Raw genomic sequence first — 20,967 nt, 5'->3', positions numbered from 1 at the left:
AGGCGTCAGGCCTGGGCAAGGGGCCGATCAGGCGATCGGAGGGTGATGGGGGTCAACGCCTGAGGGCTCCCAGTATGTGAGAGGGGGCAGGCTGGGCTGAGGGACACTCTCCCCCCCCCGCCCCCCCACACACACCCAGTGCACGAATTTCGTGCACCGGGCCCCTAGTATAAAATAAATATCAAAAATATAAATCTTTGTTTTACTATGGTTGCAAATATCAAAAAATTTCTATATGTGACATGGCACCAGGGTTAAGTTAGGGTTTTTCAAAATGCTGACACGCCAAGCTCAAAAGGTTCGCCATCACTGACCTAGAACTAGACCCACGTAGGCAGGAGTTGCTAAGGAGGGGAGAAGGGGGGTGTAACTAGACCGCCTAGGTGGGAACAGTGATGTCATTTTGGATCTGAAGTGGCAGTCCTCAATCAGGTCCTTGAGCTCTGAAATGATTGGATATTGTGCAGGATTCTTTTTTTTTTTTTAATATATTTTATTGATTTTTTTACAGAGAGGAAGGAAGAGGGATAGAGAGTTAGAAACATTGATGAGAGAGAAGCATCGATCAGGATCAGCTGCCTCCTGCACACCCCCCACTGGGGATGTACCCGCAACCAAGGTACATGCCCTTGACCATAATTGAACCTGGGACCCTAGAGTCCGCAGGCCGATGCTCTATCCACTGAGCCAAACCGGTTAGGGCATGTGCAGGATTCTTTAAAGGACCAATTAGAAGCCAGCAGAGCACATACCTACCACTAGACTAGGAAGCTTCAGCGTAACCCACTTTGGGCCCCCTTCCTGCTGCTCCTTTCAGCAACCAACTTGGACCACCACATTTTGGGTTTCACTATGCTATAACATCGTGACCTCAGAGATCAGTGACACCTTCAAGCTATCTGCCTCCACCTTAGGAAGCTCAGGTTTTGAGTTCTTACAACCCTTCTTGTTTTCAACATCCTTCCTCATCATTAGCTGTTCCTTCTCCTTCACCTATATGTCAATGTCATCTCTTAGAGGATACTCCTTTGTTGTTGTTGTTATTGTTAATCCTTACCTGAGGATATTTCCCATTGATTTTCATAAAGAGTGGAAGGGAGGGGGAGAGAAACATCGATGTGCGAGAGACATGAATTGGTTCCCTTCCGCAGGTGCCAGGACCAGGCCGGGGATGGAGCCTGCAATGAGGCCCGTTCCCTTGACCAGAATCATACCTGGAACCCTTCAGTCCATGGGCCCATACTCAATCCACTGAGCCAAACCGGTTAGGGCTAGAAGATACTCTACCTATGGTCGGTAAACTGCGGCTCGCGAGCCAGATGCAGCTCTTTGGCCCCTTGAGTGTGGCTCTTCCTAAGCCTTAGGAATACCCTAATTAAGTTTAATAACAATGTACCTACCTATATAGTTTAAGTTTAAAAAATTTGGCTCTCAAAAGAAATTTCAATCGTTGTACTGTTGATATTTGGCTCTGTTGACTAATGAGTTTGCCGACCACTGCTCTAGATCCATTTCAATACACAGTCTTAAGAGACCAGAACTTTGCTCAGCCTAAGTATAAAATGGCCCCACATGAAGGCATGAGAAGAGTGATTGAGTGTACAACATGTCCTTTGACCAGCAGTCTTTGTGATGGCCACCATGGTTGCTCAGAGACCTCTTTTGGTCAGTTTCCTAACCCTCTGCTCTACACTGTCTGGTACCCATCAGACATGCATACATATTTGTTGGATGGTGAATGAACAGGTGAGGTGTAGTCACATAACCGCTTACCACGCAGTCATCGACTTTACGAAAAACCCGAAATGTGGCTACTTACACCCACAAACTGAATGTCGTCTTCATTTTCATCCGCTGTGGACTCAGATGCCCCAGGCCCCGCTGGAGGGACAGATTTTATCATCTACAGAAATAAGCCAGCACACGTCTGACAGCGAAAACCTGCTAAGAGCCCCTCGGGATTCCCCCACCAGCTCAGGAATGAGGGGTGCAGGCTCCCTGCTGAGGAGCAAGCATTGCACGGAGCAGCGGCAACAAGGAGCTCAGTCGGGGTTGGTGCCGGGGCCAGGGCGCCCTGGGCGGCCGAGAACCAGGCTTCAGCCAACAAAACACAGAACCCTTCGCGGTCTCCTACTCGCCTTGGGCCCTGGGTCTCCCGTTTCTCAAAGACTTGGGAAACCGTTCAGGAGGAGGAGCGCCCAGCCCCAGCCCGCTTTCCTTCCGAGCCTCCTATAGTCCCGACCTTCCTATCCTCCCCCCACCCCACCCCCGCACCGCGCTGCACGCTGGGAATTGTAGTTCTCATCGCACCGAGATCGCTCCACGTGTGTTTGAAGATGGGACAAGGACGCTGAGCTATGGCGCTTGTGTTTCTCTAGGCTGTTATTCTACCAAAAGAGATAATAGGAGGCCTTTCTCTTTCAATCTCTCTTATTTTCACAGTCAGATATTGGTGTAGAGAATAGATCAGTGGTGTTCAAATGCTTGTTCTTGTTTTACTCAAACATTACTTTCTTAAAATAGTGGCCGACCTTCTTCCTCTTCATTATTTACAAACGACTGTGAACAGAGAAAATGAATGAAAACAAATGTTAACTGAGAACATTTTTTCAAAAGTTTTTCTGCTAGCCCTATCAGCCCGAGATCACTTGTAGTCTGACAAATCTATAGCCCCCCCCCCAAATCACCATCATGATTTTGACCCAGGCCTACAATGAGTGAAGTCATAAAACAGAGGAAGCGTCAGGCATGTCACCATTCAAAGGAATCGTTTTATTAGAAGATTTTAATGAAGACTAAAGGTAAGTGAAATTTAAGTGAAACAATGTTTGGTAGGTTCAAAGCCAATGAAGGCTGTGTGAGTTTAAATCAGGTCTGGACCGCAGTGTGGACCTATGGCCCTATTAACTTGGAAAGTACAAAGTGAACATCAATTCTAAATATTGTGCCCAGATACTAATCTGTAGCCCTGAACTGGGTTTGGAATTTGAGGCTGGTTCTGTGTGCCAAGATGACGAGCCAAGGAAGAGAGAGTACTGTTACGGATACATTTTTGAACAACAAAGTATCTGATATTTTATGATTTCAGAGAACAAAGTTTCTTATTGAGTATGAAAGCAGTGTTTGCCAAAGTCACCTTGACTCTATAAGTGCAGAATTTCTTTGGGAGAAATATCTCTTAATTTTCCAGCTGACTTCATCCATATCTAATATGTGAGCCCAGCATATATTTACCTTTTCAGCGGCCTGTTTTTGCTGGTCTAAATGAAAACATGGCATGTAATTACTTATGTTTGTAGCTAGTACTAGCTGAATCTGTTATATTTTTTTACATTTCCACAAAGCACACTAAAACTACAGTTGCATTTGTATCAACTGAATTGGGTACTTTGCCTTATTGCTTGGAAAACAAGCAGTAAATATGTGGCTAGAGCCCAAATACACTCACTCCATTCAATTCAGTAATCATTGCAAGGACAGTCATTTTCATTTTAGATGTCCTAATAGGTGTATTAGTGATACCACATCGTAATTTTAATTTGCATTAGCCTAATTACTAACGTTGACCTCTTTTTATGTGTTTATTTACCATCCATAATATCTTCATTGTATGTTAATATCGTATGACCATTATTTTAAATGGGTTATTTTCTTATTATTGAATTTTGAGATTTATTTATTCTGGATAGTCGTTAACATGATGTGTGATTTGCGAATATTTTCTTCTGGGCTATAGCTTGTCTTTTCATTTTCTTAACATTATCTTTCAAAGAGAAGTTCTTACATTTGATGAAGTCTAATTTATCAGTTTTTACTTTATTGGGTCATACATCTAAGAAGTCTTTGCCTACGCAGAGTTACAAATATGTTCTCGTTTGTTTTCTACTAGAAATGTTAGAATTAGGTTTTAATTTTAGGTCCATTTTTTTTAAATAAGTATATTTTATTGATTTTTTACAGAGAGGAAGGGAGAGGGATAGAGAGTTAGAAACATCGATGAGAGAGAAACATCCTTCAGCTGCCTCCTGCACACCCCCCACTGGGGATGTGCCCGCAACCAAGGTACATGCTCCTGACCGGAATCGAACCTGGGACCCTTAAGTCCACAGGCCGACGCTCTATCCACTGAGCCAAACCGGCCAGGGCTTAGGTCCATTTTTTAATTCATTTTTGTATATAGTATGAGGTGTGGATTGAAGTTCATGCTTTTCCATATGGATATAGAATTGTTCCAGCACCAACTGTTGAAAAGACTATCCTTTCTCCTCTTAATTACCTTTGCATCTTTCTCAAATATTAGTTGTCCATATATGTGTGGGCCTATTTCTGAAATTTCTATTATGTTCAATTGATGAGTTTATCTATATTCATACCACTACCACACTGTCTTGATTGCTGTGGCTATGCAATACGTCTCAAAATCAGGTAGTGTTAGAATTGTGCACCTGAAACCTGAATAATTTTGTTAACCTGTGTCACCCCAATACATTCAATAAAAAATAAAAATAAAATTTGTACCTTTGGACCAACATCTTTCCATTTCCCCCATCCCCACAGCCCCTGCTAAGAAGCATTCTACTCTCTATTGCCATGAGTTCAATTATTTTAGATTTCACACTTGAGATCATGAAGTATTTGTTTTTTTATGTCTGGTTTATTTCACTTAGCATAATGTCCTCCAGGTTCATCCATGTTGCTGTAGATGGCAGGATTTCACTCTCTTTTTAAGGTAGAATAATATTCCAACACATTATCTTTATCCAGTCATCTGGCGACAGACACTTAGGTTGTTTCCATGTGTTGGCTATTGTGAATAATGATGAAGTGAACATAGGAATATAAATGTTTTCTTAAGAAACTAATTCATTTCCGTCACAAATATACCCAGACGTGGGTTGCTGTATCATGTGTTAGTTCTAGTTTTAATTTTTTGAGGAACTTTCCATACTGTTTTCTATAATGGCTTTACTAATTTACATTCCCACATACAGTGCAGAGGGTTCCCTTTTCTCCACATCCTGGTCAACACTGGTCATCTTTTGAATTTTTGATAATACTCATCTTATCTGGTGTGAGGTGATAGCTCATTGTGGTTTTGATTTGAAGATCCCTGATGATTAATGATGTTGAGCAACTTTTCATGTAACTGTTGGCCATTTGTATGTCTTTAGCAAAATGTCTATTCAGGTGTTTTTCTTATTTTTAAAAAATATGTTTTTTATTGACTTTAGAGAGAAAGGGAGAGAGAGAGAGAGAGAGAGAGAGAGAGAGAGAGAGAGAGAGAGAGATTGATGTGAGAGAGAAACACCGATCGGTTGCCTCCTGTAGGTGCCCAACCAGGAATCTAACCTGCAACCTAGGTATGTGCCTTGACTGGGAATTAAACCCACCACCTTTTGGTGTACAGGACAACGCTCCAACCAATTAAGCCACCCGGCCAGGCCTGTATTTTTGCATCTTAGTCCCATTTTTACTTTTTATTTATCTGGAACTCTTTTTTTAAAAAATTTTCCTTTCTTTATTGATTAAGGCATTACATATGTGTCCTTATCGCCCCATTGCCCCCGCACTCCCCCACTCATGCCCTCACCCCCCGGTGTCTGTGTCCATTGGTTGGGCTTATATGCGTGCATATAAGTCCTTTGGTGGATCACTCCCCCTGACCCCCACCCTCTCCTACCTTCCCTCTGAGGTTTGACGGTCTGATCAATGCTTCTCTGTCTCTGGATCTGTTTTTGTTCATCAGTTTATAATCTGGAACTCTTTATGAAATATGGTTTGAAGTAGAAATATAACTTAATATTCATTCATCAATTGTCTGTCATTTATTGAGTAAACCTCCCTTTCCCTACTTATTAAAGGTTCTACTTTAATCATATTCTAAATTTTTATATATGTGAATACATAGTATGTACCTTACACATATATGAATATCAATTGCTTTCTGGTCACTCTATTCAGTTTCATTAGTTTTCTTAATTTGTAACTAATTTAAAACCAATATATGAAGCTGAATTAAAAACCATGCATATCTTCTATTAGCCATAAAAATATCAACATATCTCAAATTCCTTTAAAGAAGGACCATTGACATTTCAGTTGAATAATATAGTTATGTTTTGCAAAGGAAATTTTATTAACACTTAGTAGGCAAAACTTATGTTACAAAGTATTTTTTAAGGAAATAATACAGATAATATAAGGACATTGTGTAAATATCCTACACAGAATGAATATTTATTATGGATATTGTCTGTTTATTCTGCATAGCAGGGCTCTTTTTTTAAAAAAAATATTTTTATTAATTTCAGAGATGAAGGAAGAGAGAGAGAGAGAGAGAGAGAGAGAGAGAGAGAGAGAGAGAGAGAAACATCAATGATGAGAGAGAATCACTGATCTGCTGCCTCCTGCACATCCCACACTGGGGATCAAGCCCGCAACCCAGCCATATGCCCTGACCAGGAATCAAACTGTGACCTCCTGGTTCATAGGTTGACACTCAACCACTGAGCCACATGGGTCAGGCATGAGGGTTCTTTCGAGGACAAACCAGGTAGAGCCACACAGCCCAACTGTAATGGTAGTGCCTCAATGTGTGGGTAAAAGAAGCCATCAATCTAGAAAGGGATTCCCCTCCCCCCTGGATTTTATACATTAATAAGAAACAAGCAAATACTGTTTATGTTTTCAATGGGATTTGTTTATTTTTAAGTAAAAGTAGCAAATGTTAACATCAGTTATTTCCTTAGGAATAGTCATTTTGTACAACTACATAGTTATTGAGCAACGTTTATGGAATGTTCCCTGGGTCTTCAGCGCTGAACTGTCTATTATATGCATCGTTTTTCACAAGTTTACGCATAACCTTGTGCACTTGAAGAAGCATGGCGTAGCGATGCAGAGCTGTCACCTGCCAACCTGACATCAAAGGAGAAGCCTCTTGAGGAAGAAAGTTTTACCTTTCAATCATTTGCAAAATGGTATTTTTCTTTTTGTGTGACTATCAACCCCATAGGATTTTAATTATTTTTTCTTCTGATGTTATGAAAACAAACCAGTTAAAACTAAGCAATGTACTAATATAACCAAATACATAGGATATTATGTCTTACATAGGCCGTTTTAGATCACATTGGTGTTTTATATTGCATATCTGCATTTATAGTTCCGGGCAATAAAAAATTAGAGGCATGTAAGCAAACATAAAAGATTTTTCTGAAAGTTGATGCATTGTTTAACAATTACAAATTTGGGGGTTTATTTCCTTTATTTCCTTTGTAGGAGTACAATGAAACAGTTTCATATTAAAATAAAAGATCTTGCTGCTCTCATTTTAAAAAATTTCTATTCTATATATTTTAAGTAACAGACTTACCTTGTAATTTTACTGCTCAAACACTATGGCTCGGTTAGATAGGCTCATCAGATTTTAGGCTGACTCTGCTGCTCTCCTACTTGTGAACAGTGATTATTTCCTGTACTTTCCCACACATGTGCTCATGCTAAAGATCCGAAAACCAACATGGAGAGTGACTGGGGATAATAAATGTACAGCAATTGATGAGGGCAATGACAAATTTTAAGGGTTGACGTTTTTTTGTTGTGATAAGAGCTCTGACTCTCCTGTTAAGTTAGCTGTACAGAGAAGATTTTGGGACAGAAAAAGGCAAGAAACCATAATGCATGCTTGTTTAACTGCTAGAAATTCTCTAGTTTGATGCATCGTGGGTATTTAGGGTGGAATCTACATGCAACTTCTTCAGCAAGCTTGTTGCTCCATCAGGAGAGTCCATCGACGGTAGAGCTGTCTCAGCCTGTCCCTCTGCACCTGTCCCTCTGTGCTCACCAGGGAGGCTGCAGATTCTCCAACAAAATCCAACGTTACATTTAAAATTGGAGGTGCTTTATTTCAGATACGTATAGTACCTATAAAGGACACATTTCAAAAAACAGAGCAAATTCTATTTTAGAATTCTTGGAGTATTTTAACAGGGGCAGTAGTTTTTTTTTGTGTGTGTCTATTACAAATTTTGACTTAAATTTTTAATAAACATACAGATCAAAATACCATAAAAATGGTCAGCCTTTAAATTCTACAAACCTTTCCCAAGGAGGTTCTATCCCATCACCTCAATCGGGAAACTTGAGAGGGGGTCAGCCCCAGGCCCCTGCAATAATCGGGGCATCAACCCTCAACCCCTCTGCAAATTTCAATCAGTCAGTGACCTCTTCAGGGCAACCCCAGGCAGTGCAGGATTAGACCTCCATTCTGCCACCCACGCAATACTAACCCCAGACTCGCCCTTAGCAGCCATTCCTACAGGAGTGTCTGGGCCGCTGCCTGAGGGAAGTGTCGTTTAATATTAGGACGGGAGCTCCACCTCATTACTGGGGATCTTAGTCAATTGCAACAGGTTCCCTTTAACTTGTACACTGACTCTCAATATATAGTTAAATTATTTCCTCATATTGAGACTGCCTCTCTCCCACAAGGAAGAACAGCCATTTTTCTCTTTGTTAACTCAGCTACAAACTTACATTCATAAACGAGAAAAGGCTTCCTATATTGGATATATTAGAGCTCATTCCTGCCTACCAGAACCCTTAAGCGAAGGAAATTATCAGGCGGATTTACTAACTCTGCCCAGTAGTTTGTGCAGCTCTAGAAGAAGCCTGGCGGTCTCATGCCATTCACCATCAAAATGCTTCTGCTCTCCGTCTATATTATCGCATATCTAGAGAAGCTGCTCGAAGTATTGTGCGTGACTGCGGCCATTGTCCTACTCATTTTCCTAGCCCTGCTACTGGAGTTAATCCAAGAGGACTTAGACCCTGTGACTTATGGCAGATGGATATTACTCATGTCCCATCTTTTGGCAAACTTTGCTATGTGCATGTTTGTATTGATACCTTTTCTCATGTTATCCTTGATTCTGCACGTACAGGAGAAGCCTTTAAAGATGTAAGTCAACATCTATTCCAATGCTTTTCCTACCTAGGAATACCAAGGGCACTTAACACAGAGAATGGGCCTGCCTATACCTCTAGAGCTTTTAAAAACGTATGCTCTACATTTGGCATCGCACATACTACAGGAATACCCTACAATCCTCAAGGCCAAGCAATCGTAGAAAGGGCTCGCCAAACTTTAAAAACACAAATTAAAAAATTACAAGAAAATGAGTTTAAATATTCCTCTCCTCATCATGTTCTACAACATACTCTGTTTGTAATTAATATACTAAATGTAGATTGAGGGAAATTCTCTGATATACAGACATTGGAACCCTGATCTAACTAAACCTAAAGCCCTCGTCAAATGGAGAGACTTGCTTGCATGAGCCTAGAAGGGACCTGATGTACTTTTAGCCTGGGGGGGGGGAGGATATGCTTGTCTATTTCCACAGGACGCAGACTCACCTGTGTGGATTCCAGACCGTCTAGTCTAGTCTGACCTCATGTCACATCGCCCTCCACCTCTGCCTCATCTTCCTTCCCCTCCTGCCCCCCTCCCCGTATCATCCATATCAGCCGACCCAGAGGGCACAGCTGACTCCTCCCAGGACGCCGACACCACCATCAAGCATGGCCCTGATGGACCCGTTGATCCAGCAGTTCAACATGCTGATGCTTCGCGAAGCCCATTGCCAGCGATGACGCCCGCTAGCCAGATCAACGAGGACAACCAAACCACCGACTTTAGGACAGCTGAAATCCCTTGACTGAAGAGGCCAGCAACCTTCTACAGGAACAAGGCTCCTTGTGCACTCCATCCACTATGTTTATAGCTATGCTCGCTATCATTGCTTGTCAGTCTTCTTCCGAGTCTTAAACAACCCAATCCGAGAGGTGGCCACTGATGTACACGCGCTATCATTTAAAAAATAAAAAAGGGGGAACTTGCCAGAAGCCAGTCCATCCTTGCTGCTTGACACAGTCGCTGCAGGGAAGAAACATCTGCACAGCATATGTTTCAAGGGACCTGGTATATATGGCATACTGTTCTTAATATGTTGCTCCCCTTCTTGGCGCTATGTGTTTTAACCAAGGTCACCTCTCTGAGAAAGGTTGTTTCCCCAGGTGGGGATTTTCCCCTGGAGTTAGGGATTAACAGGACTAAGGAAGGGAATAAATCAGTAAAACCCCTTAACTAAGTGCCAGGTGAGTAGTTAATCACTTTAACTATGAACAATCACGCTTAAGCTACATAATCTTTACTTAGGATAATCTCCTTCAGTTACTTCCTTGTAGCTTAACAGAACAATAGAGTAGTGACCTTGGAATGGAGATAACAAACGCCCTCACCTTTGGAATAGAATGGATAGGTTTAAAATCATCTGGTATAAATACAGATGTAACAGGAGAATAAAGACAGAACCTGGCCGGAGAACCTGACTAAAGAACCTGACTAGGCTGCTGATCAACTGAACGCTGTCTCCGTGTCATTCCTTCTTCGCCGACTCCGTCCACACCTTTGGGAACCCCTGGACCTGCTGGGGTTGGACTCCAACATTCTTCCTCTTCTCTGACGTGCTCCTCATGGCCAAGCCTCGGCCCGCATTGCATCTGCTGCAGGTTGGCACCTTCACCTGCCAGGCCCTCCGCCAATGGCCCAGTGTCCACTCCACAGGGCCTTTGGCCACTCATGAGGCCCTTGTTGTGGGCTGCTCAGCCAGTCCTCTCCCCGTGAGAGAGCTACTTCTATCCACACACCAGGAGGAGCTGTTGCGCTGCGACCACAGTCTCACTTTGGCCATCAGCAGCCAGAAGAACGAGAAGAACCTTACAAATTCCAGATCTCAGGATACTTCCGGGATAGGTCAGGGTCAGGAGTACAAAGCAACCTTCTTCAGTACTGAATAAAACACAGAGCCCGTCATGGTTGGAGAGGGGCCACTTTGTGCTCGCCTGGGACTGAGCCACACCGAGTTATCCGGCCAGCTCTCACAGGTCAGGAAACCCGGTCTGACCCAACTGAACCTCCACTGAACCGGCCCCTCCAGCACAGATGAGAGCATTTGGGACTGATAAGCTCCATGTGGTGTCTATGGCCAGTCGTTGATCAAGGTTGCAGCTTTGCAAACATGGCCACTTTTATGTTGTATGTAGTTTCTATAATTTACTTGCCCCCTGGATTTTAGTAAAGTGTTGTGTGTGTGTTTAAAAGTCTCCCCCCACCCCCCCCCCCCGCCAAAAAAAAAGAAATACGAAAAACTTTATGCTAATGTTGGCTCTCTAATAGCTAGTAATTGTATGACCTTGTCAATTCACTTAACCTTTTTAGGCTTTAGTTTCATTATCTCTAAAATAAGGAAAATATTTAGACTAGAATTTTTCAACCTTGGCACAGTTGGTATTTTGGGCTGGGTAACTTGGGCTAGGATGTTTAGCAGCATCCCTGGCTTCTGTCCACTAGATGTCAGTAGTATCACCCAGTGAGTCAACCAACAATATCTCCAGACATTTGCAAATATCCCCCAGTTGAGGGGCAGGGGACAAAAATCCCTTCAATCCCATTTCAGCACTGCTGTGTTAAGTCAACTTTAACTTTTAATATATGAGATGTAACATTATAGTACAAATTATATATACTTGGAAATTTCTGGAGAAGGCTGTTTAGAGGAATGGTATAGAGGTGGTGGTACGCTAATATTCTTATAAATAAAATTTTCTTCAGCTCCTACAAGAGAGAGGGGAAAATGGAGAAAGGCCAGAAAGATTGGCCACATCAAGCTCTTGGCAAAGTGTGAGCTTCAGGCAACTTGAGGGCAGTGAAAAATAATATAAATGGAGCCACTTTTAAGTGGAGTCAGAACTGCCATCCCAGAGGAACTGCATGTCTTACTTATTTCTCAGCCCATTGGAATGTGAAAACTGGGCAAAAGAACCCAAAGCAGCATTGTATCCCAGACAGTTGTTTGCAAAGATAATAAGAAAGCAGGTATGATGACTACCGGACTGAAAACTGAAAACATTCTTTAGAATTAGCATCACGGTGTTAGCTTTTTTGCACAATAGAAATCCTTCCTTCTGTTAATGTAATTGTTCCCCCTTCCCTTTCTCATAAACACCCCTTGCCTCCCCTCCTAATTGGAACACTAGTTGGCTTTCTGCCCAAATCGGTGCTTTTCTAAGAACTGTTCTTTTGGATCTCAAAAAATGCTTGTTGCCTCTCACTTTGGCCTAACAGCTGTCACAGGAATGTGAGAGAATAGATGATAAAGGGAGAAGGATGTAATTGAGTATTAATCCTCAAAGAACTAAGTCTTAGCTGGGAAATGGCTGTCCTTTCAAATCCAAGCCACCGATGGCAACCTCGAGCTCAGTACTGGGTGGAGGGCACAGTCAGCCACAGGGTACGTCGGTGGGGGTTGCTAGGCTTCTGGAACGAATAGGAGTTCATATAAGTCTATATGACTTTGAAGAATACTCTCTGTTAATAGTAATGCAAGGGAATTATTTTTCCAAAGAATACTTTTGAGGGACAGGGGTTGGTTAAGCAGGAGACATAGTTTACCTAAATAAGTATAGTCAACTTTGGGGGTTCCTGTTAGTTAAATGACCACTAGATGGTGCTATATCTGACTAATGCATCAAGTATGGCTAAATATGCTGCTCTTCCCCATATAGTTTCTCAGTCCTTTTTGAAATAATTTTGATTGAGCTATACTTCAAATGAAAGATACCTGTCAATTAAAAAAACTTTTCCCATTCAGAACATAATTACTTCTGACACCTTGTTAATCTCTATTTCTAATTCAAAATATATCCATTTCCATTCCAAGCAACTTGACAACCAAGCAAGGCTAAGGCTCAGAAGGCACAAGAAAATATTGAGTTCATAGCAAGAGATTTGTTCCTTTTTAAAATGTTAATTGAGGCCATACCCAGGCGATTTAATAACACTACTCCTGGCAAGCACAAGCAAAACTAAATTTCTTCAACACTCTGCTGACTGATCTTGTCAGAGATGAGTTTTGTACTTACCCTTGGCAGTCTGAGATATTAAAAAGGCAGAAGTTAGAATATTAAATGCTTTGGAGAACCCTGAAATGTGATAATGTGCTACAAAAGATAGCTCTATGACTCGTGTGTGTGGTTGCATGGTATTTAGAGAGGGAACTTGGCCATTATACACATTAATAAGGTAGCCCGTGTCAAAATGAGAAGTTCTGAGGGCTCATTTAAATACTATCTACTAACTGAGAAAATATGAAATTCACAACCTACTTAAATTTTTAATCATGAGGGATAAAATGTCCTTATGTTTTATAAATCTTTAAGTTAGTCTACCAGTATATATGAGCCAAGGGAAAGAACCCCTCTGCAGTTGTTATAAGTAATTTTGTTTGTTTGTCTTTAAGGAAGAGAGACTATTGTTGACCCTTATCAGTAGTCTTACTTGGATAGCAAAATAGTAAAGGACCCTCAGGAAGGATGGGGTGGTAGTCTGCAATGGGTGGAGAGTGGGTCGGTTGAATTACTGCAATCCACACAGCTCCACATCCCATTTAAAACACAGTCAGAAGAAAAAGACAAATAAACTAGTCTCACAAATGATAGAGTTAGACGGAGAACAGGCAAAGCAGAAGTTAAATGGACAAAAAAACCTGCCCTCCGGTGTTTACCCTATGGCTCTATTTACCAATTAAAACATTAATAACATTGCCCTAGCCAGTTTGGCTCAGTGGACAGAGCATCAGCCTGCGGACTGAAGGGTCCCAGGTTTGATTCCAGTCAAGGGCACATGCCCAGGTTTGGGCTCGATCCCCAGTACAGGAGGGAGCAGATCAATGATTCTTTCTCATCATTGATGTTTCTATATCTCCCTCTCCCTTCCTCTCTGAAATCAATTAAAATATATATTTTTTAAATGGATAACATAATAATGCATATTTTTACATATTTTCCATCAAAATAATGGAGAGGAAGGGTGAGCACAAGTGAAACAGCCAGGGGTTGTGAAAGCAAACACAAAATTCTATTTCAGGGTTTGCCTGGGGCTGGGCCTGACTCTAAAGTGCATCTCCGTAAAACTCATTGTAAACAAATAATTCTTTTCCTTAGTTTAGTACAAACATCTTGGTAAAAATCCTCATCCAACAAGCAAGCTATAACACCTGATTTAAAGACAATGAGAAGCAGAATGGGGGGTGGTGAAGGAAACCCCTCAATACTTCCAGCCAGGAGTTGGTACACAGGTCCGATCGCTGGGTTAGAGCTGTGAGTTCAGTCTCATTGACATGCCACAGCTTTTCCCCAAAGATGTGTATCTCATGTGTTCTAGAGAAACTTTGTAAATTGTCATGTGTTCTTCCTTTGGCTCCTTCCTACCCCTACCCACAACTTAACATGTGTTCTGTGAAGGGAAAAAAGGTCCTCAATAAAACATACTTGGAAAACACTACATACTACTATCTGCTCTCCTTGGAGATTTCTGGGTGCACTTGGGCATCTTAAAGGGTATCAAAATACCTGGGAGTTTTTAGGAAGGAAAAATCTGTGTGACTGAAGTCATCATTTCCCAAATTTAAATTCCCTTCCCTGTCCCCACCTTCACCCCCAGGAATATCAGCATTTCACAGGCCACTGGTATTCTCGAGTAGAGTGCTCAGAAAATGCTTTTTCAGGGATAAAAGTATTGCATCTTCTTGCCACATCAGAAGGATGGTGAAGGTTGAAAATACTTACCACAAGGACCTACTTAATATCCTGAGAGTTCATATTTTTGCTTAAATTTGGCTTCTTGGTACAGTTGTTCAGCTTTTGCCCTATCATTCTTCTGATCGAGACATCATCCGTGTTGGGAAATAACTGTTTTGTGACTCCTGTAAAAAACAACAGCAGCACACAAAAACACTTCAGGAGGCCTTTGCATCTTAGGATATGAACTGAGATAAAACATGAAGCACATTACAATTTTGTCTTCATTTTGCAAAAGTAGCCCAAACACCCATGAGATCTTTAAATAGATGAATAGATAAGAAGGCTTTACAAAGTTCTACGTATTTGTCTTCCTATGGTACCACTCAACTTTAACCTTACTGCTTGCTCTGAAATCTCTCCTTGCTCCAAAATGCTAGGAATTTAATTGTATCTATCCCAACATCAGTTAGAATAGTTGAGTCTGACCCTTTTCCAAGTAAGAAATTACATACTATTAAAATATAGAGAGCTGGGATTCAGTGATTCCCTAAATTTGTTAGATATTTTCAAAAAATTATTGACAATCTAGATTATTAAATTTAAGGAGAATCAGTAAGTTGAAAACCATAAGTAAAGTCAAATTAGCCTCTTTCTTCCTAGAATAAAGATAAGGGATAGAACTAAGACAAAGAGAAAATAAGATACAAACTGTTAATGAAATTTTGGTTGAAAGGATTTTGAAAATTTTCTTTTCTAAAGCTATGAATTTTCTGAACCCAAACTTTTCAGTAATATTCAATTTTAGTTTTAGTTTAATATCTACTTTTAAAGTAAATTTTTTCTATAAAATTTCCCATATTTACTAGGGTTTAGATTGTCCTCCGACTTTTCTTTCACAGAAATATAAATTTGAAGGAAAATATCATAAAAGAATAACTTAACCTAGAAGGATAAAATAATTTCAAAATCATGTGACAGTATAATACAATCATTTTATCACCTATGATTTCTTGAACTTCATTCTGATTCATAGCTGGCTTTACCGCTTTCTCCCTTGAAGTAGAGGATTTTGCACCGGTCAGGCTGTGTGTGGCCATGTATTCATTTGTGTAAAGTACTTGCATTAAATCATTAATAAATTTCTGAGGTTTGCTCTTGTTACAACGAGCAATCTGCCATTTTTCAATCTTGAACTGAAAAAAAAAAAAAAAAGAATGAAATTGGGAGAAGAAGAAAAAGGAAGTAAAATCTGGAGGAATGTATTAATAATTAAGGCATACCAGAAAACAAAATCAATGTTCTTTAAGGAGATGCATTATACTTTTTAAAATATATATACTTTATTGATTTTTTACAGAGAGGAAGGGAAAAGGATAGAGAGTTAGAAACATCCATGAGAGAGAAATATCGTTCAGCTGCCTCCTGCACACTCCCTACTGGGGATGTGCCAGCAACCAAGGTACATGCCCTTGACTGGAATCGAACCTGGGACCTTTGAGTCCGCAGGTCGATGCTCTATCCACTGAGCCAAACCGGTTAGGGCAATATACTTTTAGTGTATACTTTACATTTCAAGTGTTAGAGTTAAATGCTGTCTTTGAGAAAATTCCCAATATTTGTGAGTATATACATATACAGAATATATACATATTCTTGTTATGGAATCTGGATTTGGTGCTTTGAGAATTAGTCCCCTCCTCAATACTTAACTAAGTGTGGGAGGCAGAATAATGGCCCTGGAAACTGTGAATGGGAAAACAACTTTGTAGGTGTGATTAACGTTAAGTATCTTGAGATGGGAAGACTAGCCTGGGTTATCCAGGTGGGTCCTGACCTAATTACAGGAGCCCTTCTATGCAGAAGAGGGAGGCAGAAGAAAGGGTCAGAAAACAGGACATGATGGAGGAGAGACTGGAAGAGTGAGGGGAACTTTGCTTGCCATGGCAGGCTTTGAGGATGGTGGAAGTGGCTGCAAACAAGGAAGGTGGTTGCCTCTAGAAGCAGGAATGGCCTTCCATTTACAGTCAGCAAGAAAATTGGAACTCAGTTCTACAACCACAGAAGCTGAATTCTACAACCCAAAGGAGCAGCAAACAGGTTCTTCCATAGAGCCTCCGGAAAGGAGCCCCCTGCCAATAGCTTGATATTACCACGCTTCTGACCTACAGAACTCTCAGATACTTAAACCGTATTCTTACAAATTACTAATTCTGTGGTAACCTGTTAGATTGCAGAAGGAAACGAATACACTAAGATTCAAATATTCTGAATGATAGACTTTTAGTATTTAATATTGCTCTTGAAGGCTTATTTTCCAACAATAATACCTGATTCAAACAAAACTCCTGTCTTTTTAGCTTCTATATTTTTATTAAGAGAAATTGAGGAAGTAGCAAAAGAACTGTGTCCAGACAGCATGCAGAGGATGAAATTTACCTCTTTCCAATGATATTTCATAGCCCTTAATGCACAGTAATCCTTCTGTTATTGGATTTAGAATTGTCTAGTTTTAAAACATCATACTGCCTACAATTTGGCTTTAGTTTTAGAAACAACCTGGATATTTGTTTCACAAATATTAGATTTACTGTTTTATGTAATAGGAATGTTATGGTTGTGATCTAAAGTTACCTAAAAGTATCTGATAAAACAATGGTCACTTTGTGCTCTTTTTTAAAAAAATGATTTTTTATTGTTGAAAGTATTATAGATGTCCCCTTTTCCCCCCATTGATCCCCTCACCCCTCTCTCCCCCCAAGGCCTTCATTGCACTATTGTGTGTCTATGGATTATGCACATATGCATATAAGTTCTTTGGTTAATCTCTTCCTGCCCCCAAACCCCCTTCCCTCCGAGATTCATCAGTCTGATCCATGCTTCCATGTCTCTGGATCTATTTTGTTCATCAGTTTATTTTTCTTCATTAGATTCCACATATGAGTGAGACCATGTGATACTTGTCTTCCCCTGAATGGCTTATTTCACTTAGCATAATACTCTCCACATCCCTTCATGCTGTCTCAAAGGGTAAGAGATCTTTCTTTTAGGCAGCTGCATAGTATTCCATTGTGTAAATGTACCAAAGCTTTTTTTATCCACTCATCTACTGGTGGGCACTTGGGCTGTTTCCAGATCTTAGCTATTGTAAATAGCACTGCTGTGCACATAGGGGTGCATCTATTCTTTCTGACTGGTGTTTTGGGATTCTTAGGATCTATTGCTAGTGGTGCTCTTATTTTAATTTTTGTATTTAACTCTATCCCAGAGAAAGATAGGGTGGGTATTCCCACTGACCTGCTTCTCATCAGTGTGATGCTCTTCTTCAGCTTTCAAGGAAATTGGTGAACTGGAATTAGAATTAGAATTAGAATTACTGCACATGGAGGCAAATGAATCTGGCGAGGAGTTGTTTGTTGCTCTCCAGAGGGTAGATGCAGATGTAAACATGGTTCCGCGACCCTTAAGCACGGCCTCTGCCATACCAACCAATTCTTCAAACTGGGTAACTGCTTGTGGTAACACTAAAATGGCAAGAAAAAGTAACACTTTACAAATATTTTTTTTTTAGTAACAGGACATATATACATTTCTTATTGTGTGTATATGCATAGACATATGTAGAACAAATCATTAACTTTTGCTACCTTTGGAAAACAAACATGGTAAGAAAAGTGGTTGGGACATATTTACTTTTTATTAAATAATTTAGTAATTGCTCCGTAATAAAAAATCAATTTATAAATATTTGGTGACAGTATTTAAATGTTTATGCATTACATTGTAATAAAAATGAATGTTTTTGCACATTGATTATTTTTTCTAATTTCTAATAGCATTATTTGAAAGTATTTAATGTGTTTGGAGACATTACTGATTCTATTACCAATCACCTTCCAGATACTCACATTAAGCCAGCTTAAGTGACAAGATAAACTAAACCATTTCTCACAGATTAAAATAAATTTTCCAAGACCTCTGCGTGTGGTTTGCCATGGAGTCAAATTCCATCAAACTAATAAAAATTCATTGACACAATTCAAATCTATGTTTTCATATATCAAAGATGAATTCTGGTAATTAACTGAATGTCCTTTCTTTTTTTCAGTAGAAACTTACACATTCAAACGTTTCATGTCTCCATGTTAAATGGTCTTCTCTGTTGTTATATTTAGTTTTTTTCCTAAGGACAAATAACATTTTGTTGGAGTTGGAAGCCACCTTGAACCCTATCTAATTCAACTCCTCACTTTATGGTTAAGGACAAAAGACAGAATTTTTTTTTGTATATTTCTTAAACATATCAGTGAGCTATAATCTTTAGAATAATATAAGATTTGAGAGCTGAAAATCAGGTATATTGATGACATGTCCAAATTAATACATCTGGTACTATATTAATAGGAAAATCTACTAAAGAAGAAAATCTTATATATTTCAATTAATATTTACTAAGCACCTCTCCTTTGCCAGACACTTATTCAGAAATTACTTATTGAGCATTTAATAATATTAAACATTAATCTAGCTTTTACTCTGTGACAGGCCTTATTCTGGGAAGTTTACTCATGTTCATTCATTTAATCTTCATTGCAACTCTATGAGATAGGTGTCATCATTATCCCTAATTTATAGATGAGGACAAGTAGGCAGTGAGAGGTTAAATAACCCATCCAGGGTCAACCCAAGTAGTGAGAAGAAGAACCAAGATTCAAATTCAGACTCTGCCAATTTCATGCTATAAACTAGAGTTGGTCCATTTATATGCGAATTTTCCCCCCAGTAAATATATTGGAAGTACTGGCCAGAAATGTGTATCTGTTCATTGGAATATGACACACATGTTTAGTTTTTATTTGGGTTAAAGTAGCAGTCTTTGCTTTAGTATGTTATTTATTTTTATTTTTTTAAATATTTTTTATTGATTAAGATATTACATATGTGTCCTTATCCCCACGTTACCCCCTACCCCCCCCCCCCCCGCTCATGCCCTCCTTCCTCCCCCCCACCCCTCCGTTGTCCGTGTCCATTGGTTAGGCCTATATGCTTGCATATAAGCCCTTTGGTTGATCTTTCCCCCTTATCCCCACCCTCCCCTACCTTCCCTCCAAGGCCGGACAGTCCAATCAATGCCTCTCCGTCTCTGGATCAGTCCTTGTTCATCAGTTTGTGTTGTTCATTATATTCCACAAATGAGTGAGATCATGTGGTATTTATCCGCTCTCCAGTTCCATCCATACTGTGGCAAATGGTAAGAGTTCCTTTTTCTTCTTCCTCTTCTTAAAGAATACCTTTCAGCATTTCATATAATGCTGGTTTGGTGGTGATGAACTCCTTTAGCTTTTTCTTATCTGTGAAGCTCTTTATCTGACCTTCTATTCTGAATGATAGCTTTGCTGGATAAAGTAATCTTGGTTGCAGGTTCTTGCTATTCATCACTTTGAATATTTCTTGCCACTCTCTTCTGGCCTGCATGGTTTCTGTTGAGAAATCAGCTGACAGTCGTATGGGTACTCCCTTGTAGGTAACTGACTATCTTTCTCTTGCTGCTTTTAAGATTCTCTCTTTATCTTTTGCTCTTGGCATTTTAATTATGATGTGTCTTGGTGTGGTCCTCTTTGGGTTCCTTTTGTTTGGGGTTCTCTGCACTTCCTGGACTTGTAAGTCTATTTATTTCACCAGGTAGGGGAAGTTTTCTGTCATTATTTCTTCAAATAGGTTTTCAATATCTTGCTCTCTCTCTTCTTCTGGTACCCCTATAATTCTGATGTTGGTACGCTTGAAGCTGTCCCAGAGGCTCCTTACACTATCTTCATATTTTTGGAATCTTTTTTCTTTTTTCTTTTTCGGTTGGGTATTTTTTGTTTCTTTGTATTTCAAATCTTTGACTTGATTCTTGGGATCCTCTTGTCTGCTGTTGGATCTCTGTATATTATTCTTTATTTCAGTCAGTATATGCTTAATTTCTAGTTGGTCCTTTTTCATATCCTCGAGGGTCTCACTAGATTTCTTGAGGGTCTTACTAAATTTATCAGCGGTTTCCATAAAATTCTTGAAAAACCTTATAAACGTGGCCTTGAACTCTATATCCAGTCGTTTGCTTTCCTCCATTTCTGTCATTTGTGACCTGTTTCTTTGTCTCCGCATTTTTTATGCTTCCCTGTGTTGGTAGAGTGGTTTTGTGTGCTAGGTGTCCTGTAGGGCCCAGTGGCTCAGCCTCCCCCGTTACCTGAGGTGGACACTCTTTGTGCACCCCCTTGTGGGCTTTGTGCACAGTCTTGTTGTAGTTATGCCTTGATTGTTGTAGGATCACTGGGAGGAATT

The 20,967-nt window shown here is 40.1% G+C and overlaps 1 protein-coding gene across 4 annotated transcripts in view; it reads right to left on the bottom strand.

Moving 5' to 3' along the window:
- Positions 1-6,681: 6,681 nt before the first annotated feature.
- The window catches only part of BEND6 (BEN domain containing 6), a 49,197-nt gene continuing 34,911 nt past the window's right edge, over positions 6,682-20,967 (bottom strand). For all 4 annotated transcript variants that reach the window (XM_081094143.1, XM_081094140.1, XM_081094141.1 and 1 more), the window contains 4 exons: positions 17,941-18,167; positions 15,647-15,839; positions 14,692-14,828; positions 6,682-7,926 (listed from right to left, as the gene is read on the bottom strand). In XM_081094143.1, coding sequence (XP_080950269.1) covers positions 14,701-14,828; positions 15,647-15,839; positions 17,941-18,167 — 548 coding nt within the window. In that variant the 3' untranslated portion in view covers positions 6,682-7,926; positions 14,692-14,700. The remainder of the gene's footprint in view (positions 7,927-14,691; positions 14,829-15,646; positions 15,840-17,940; positions 18,168-20,967) is intronic.

The sequence above is a fragment of the Myotis nattereri genome (assembly GCF_964212035.1).
Source record: "Myotis nattereri genome assembly, chromosome: 6".
NCBI classification, from domain to species: domain Eukaryota; kingdom Metazoa; phylum Chordata; class Mammalia; order Chiroptera; family Vespertilionidae; genus Myotis; species Myotis nattereri.
Note: the sequence above shows the minus strand (reverse complement) of the source record. Positions and strands in the feature narration are given on the sequence as shown.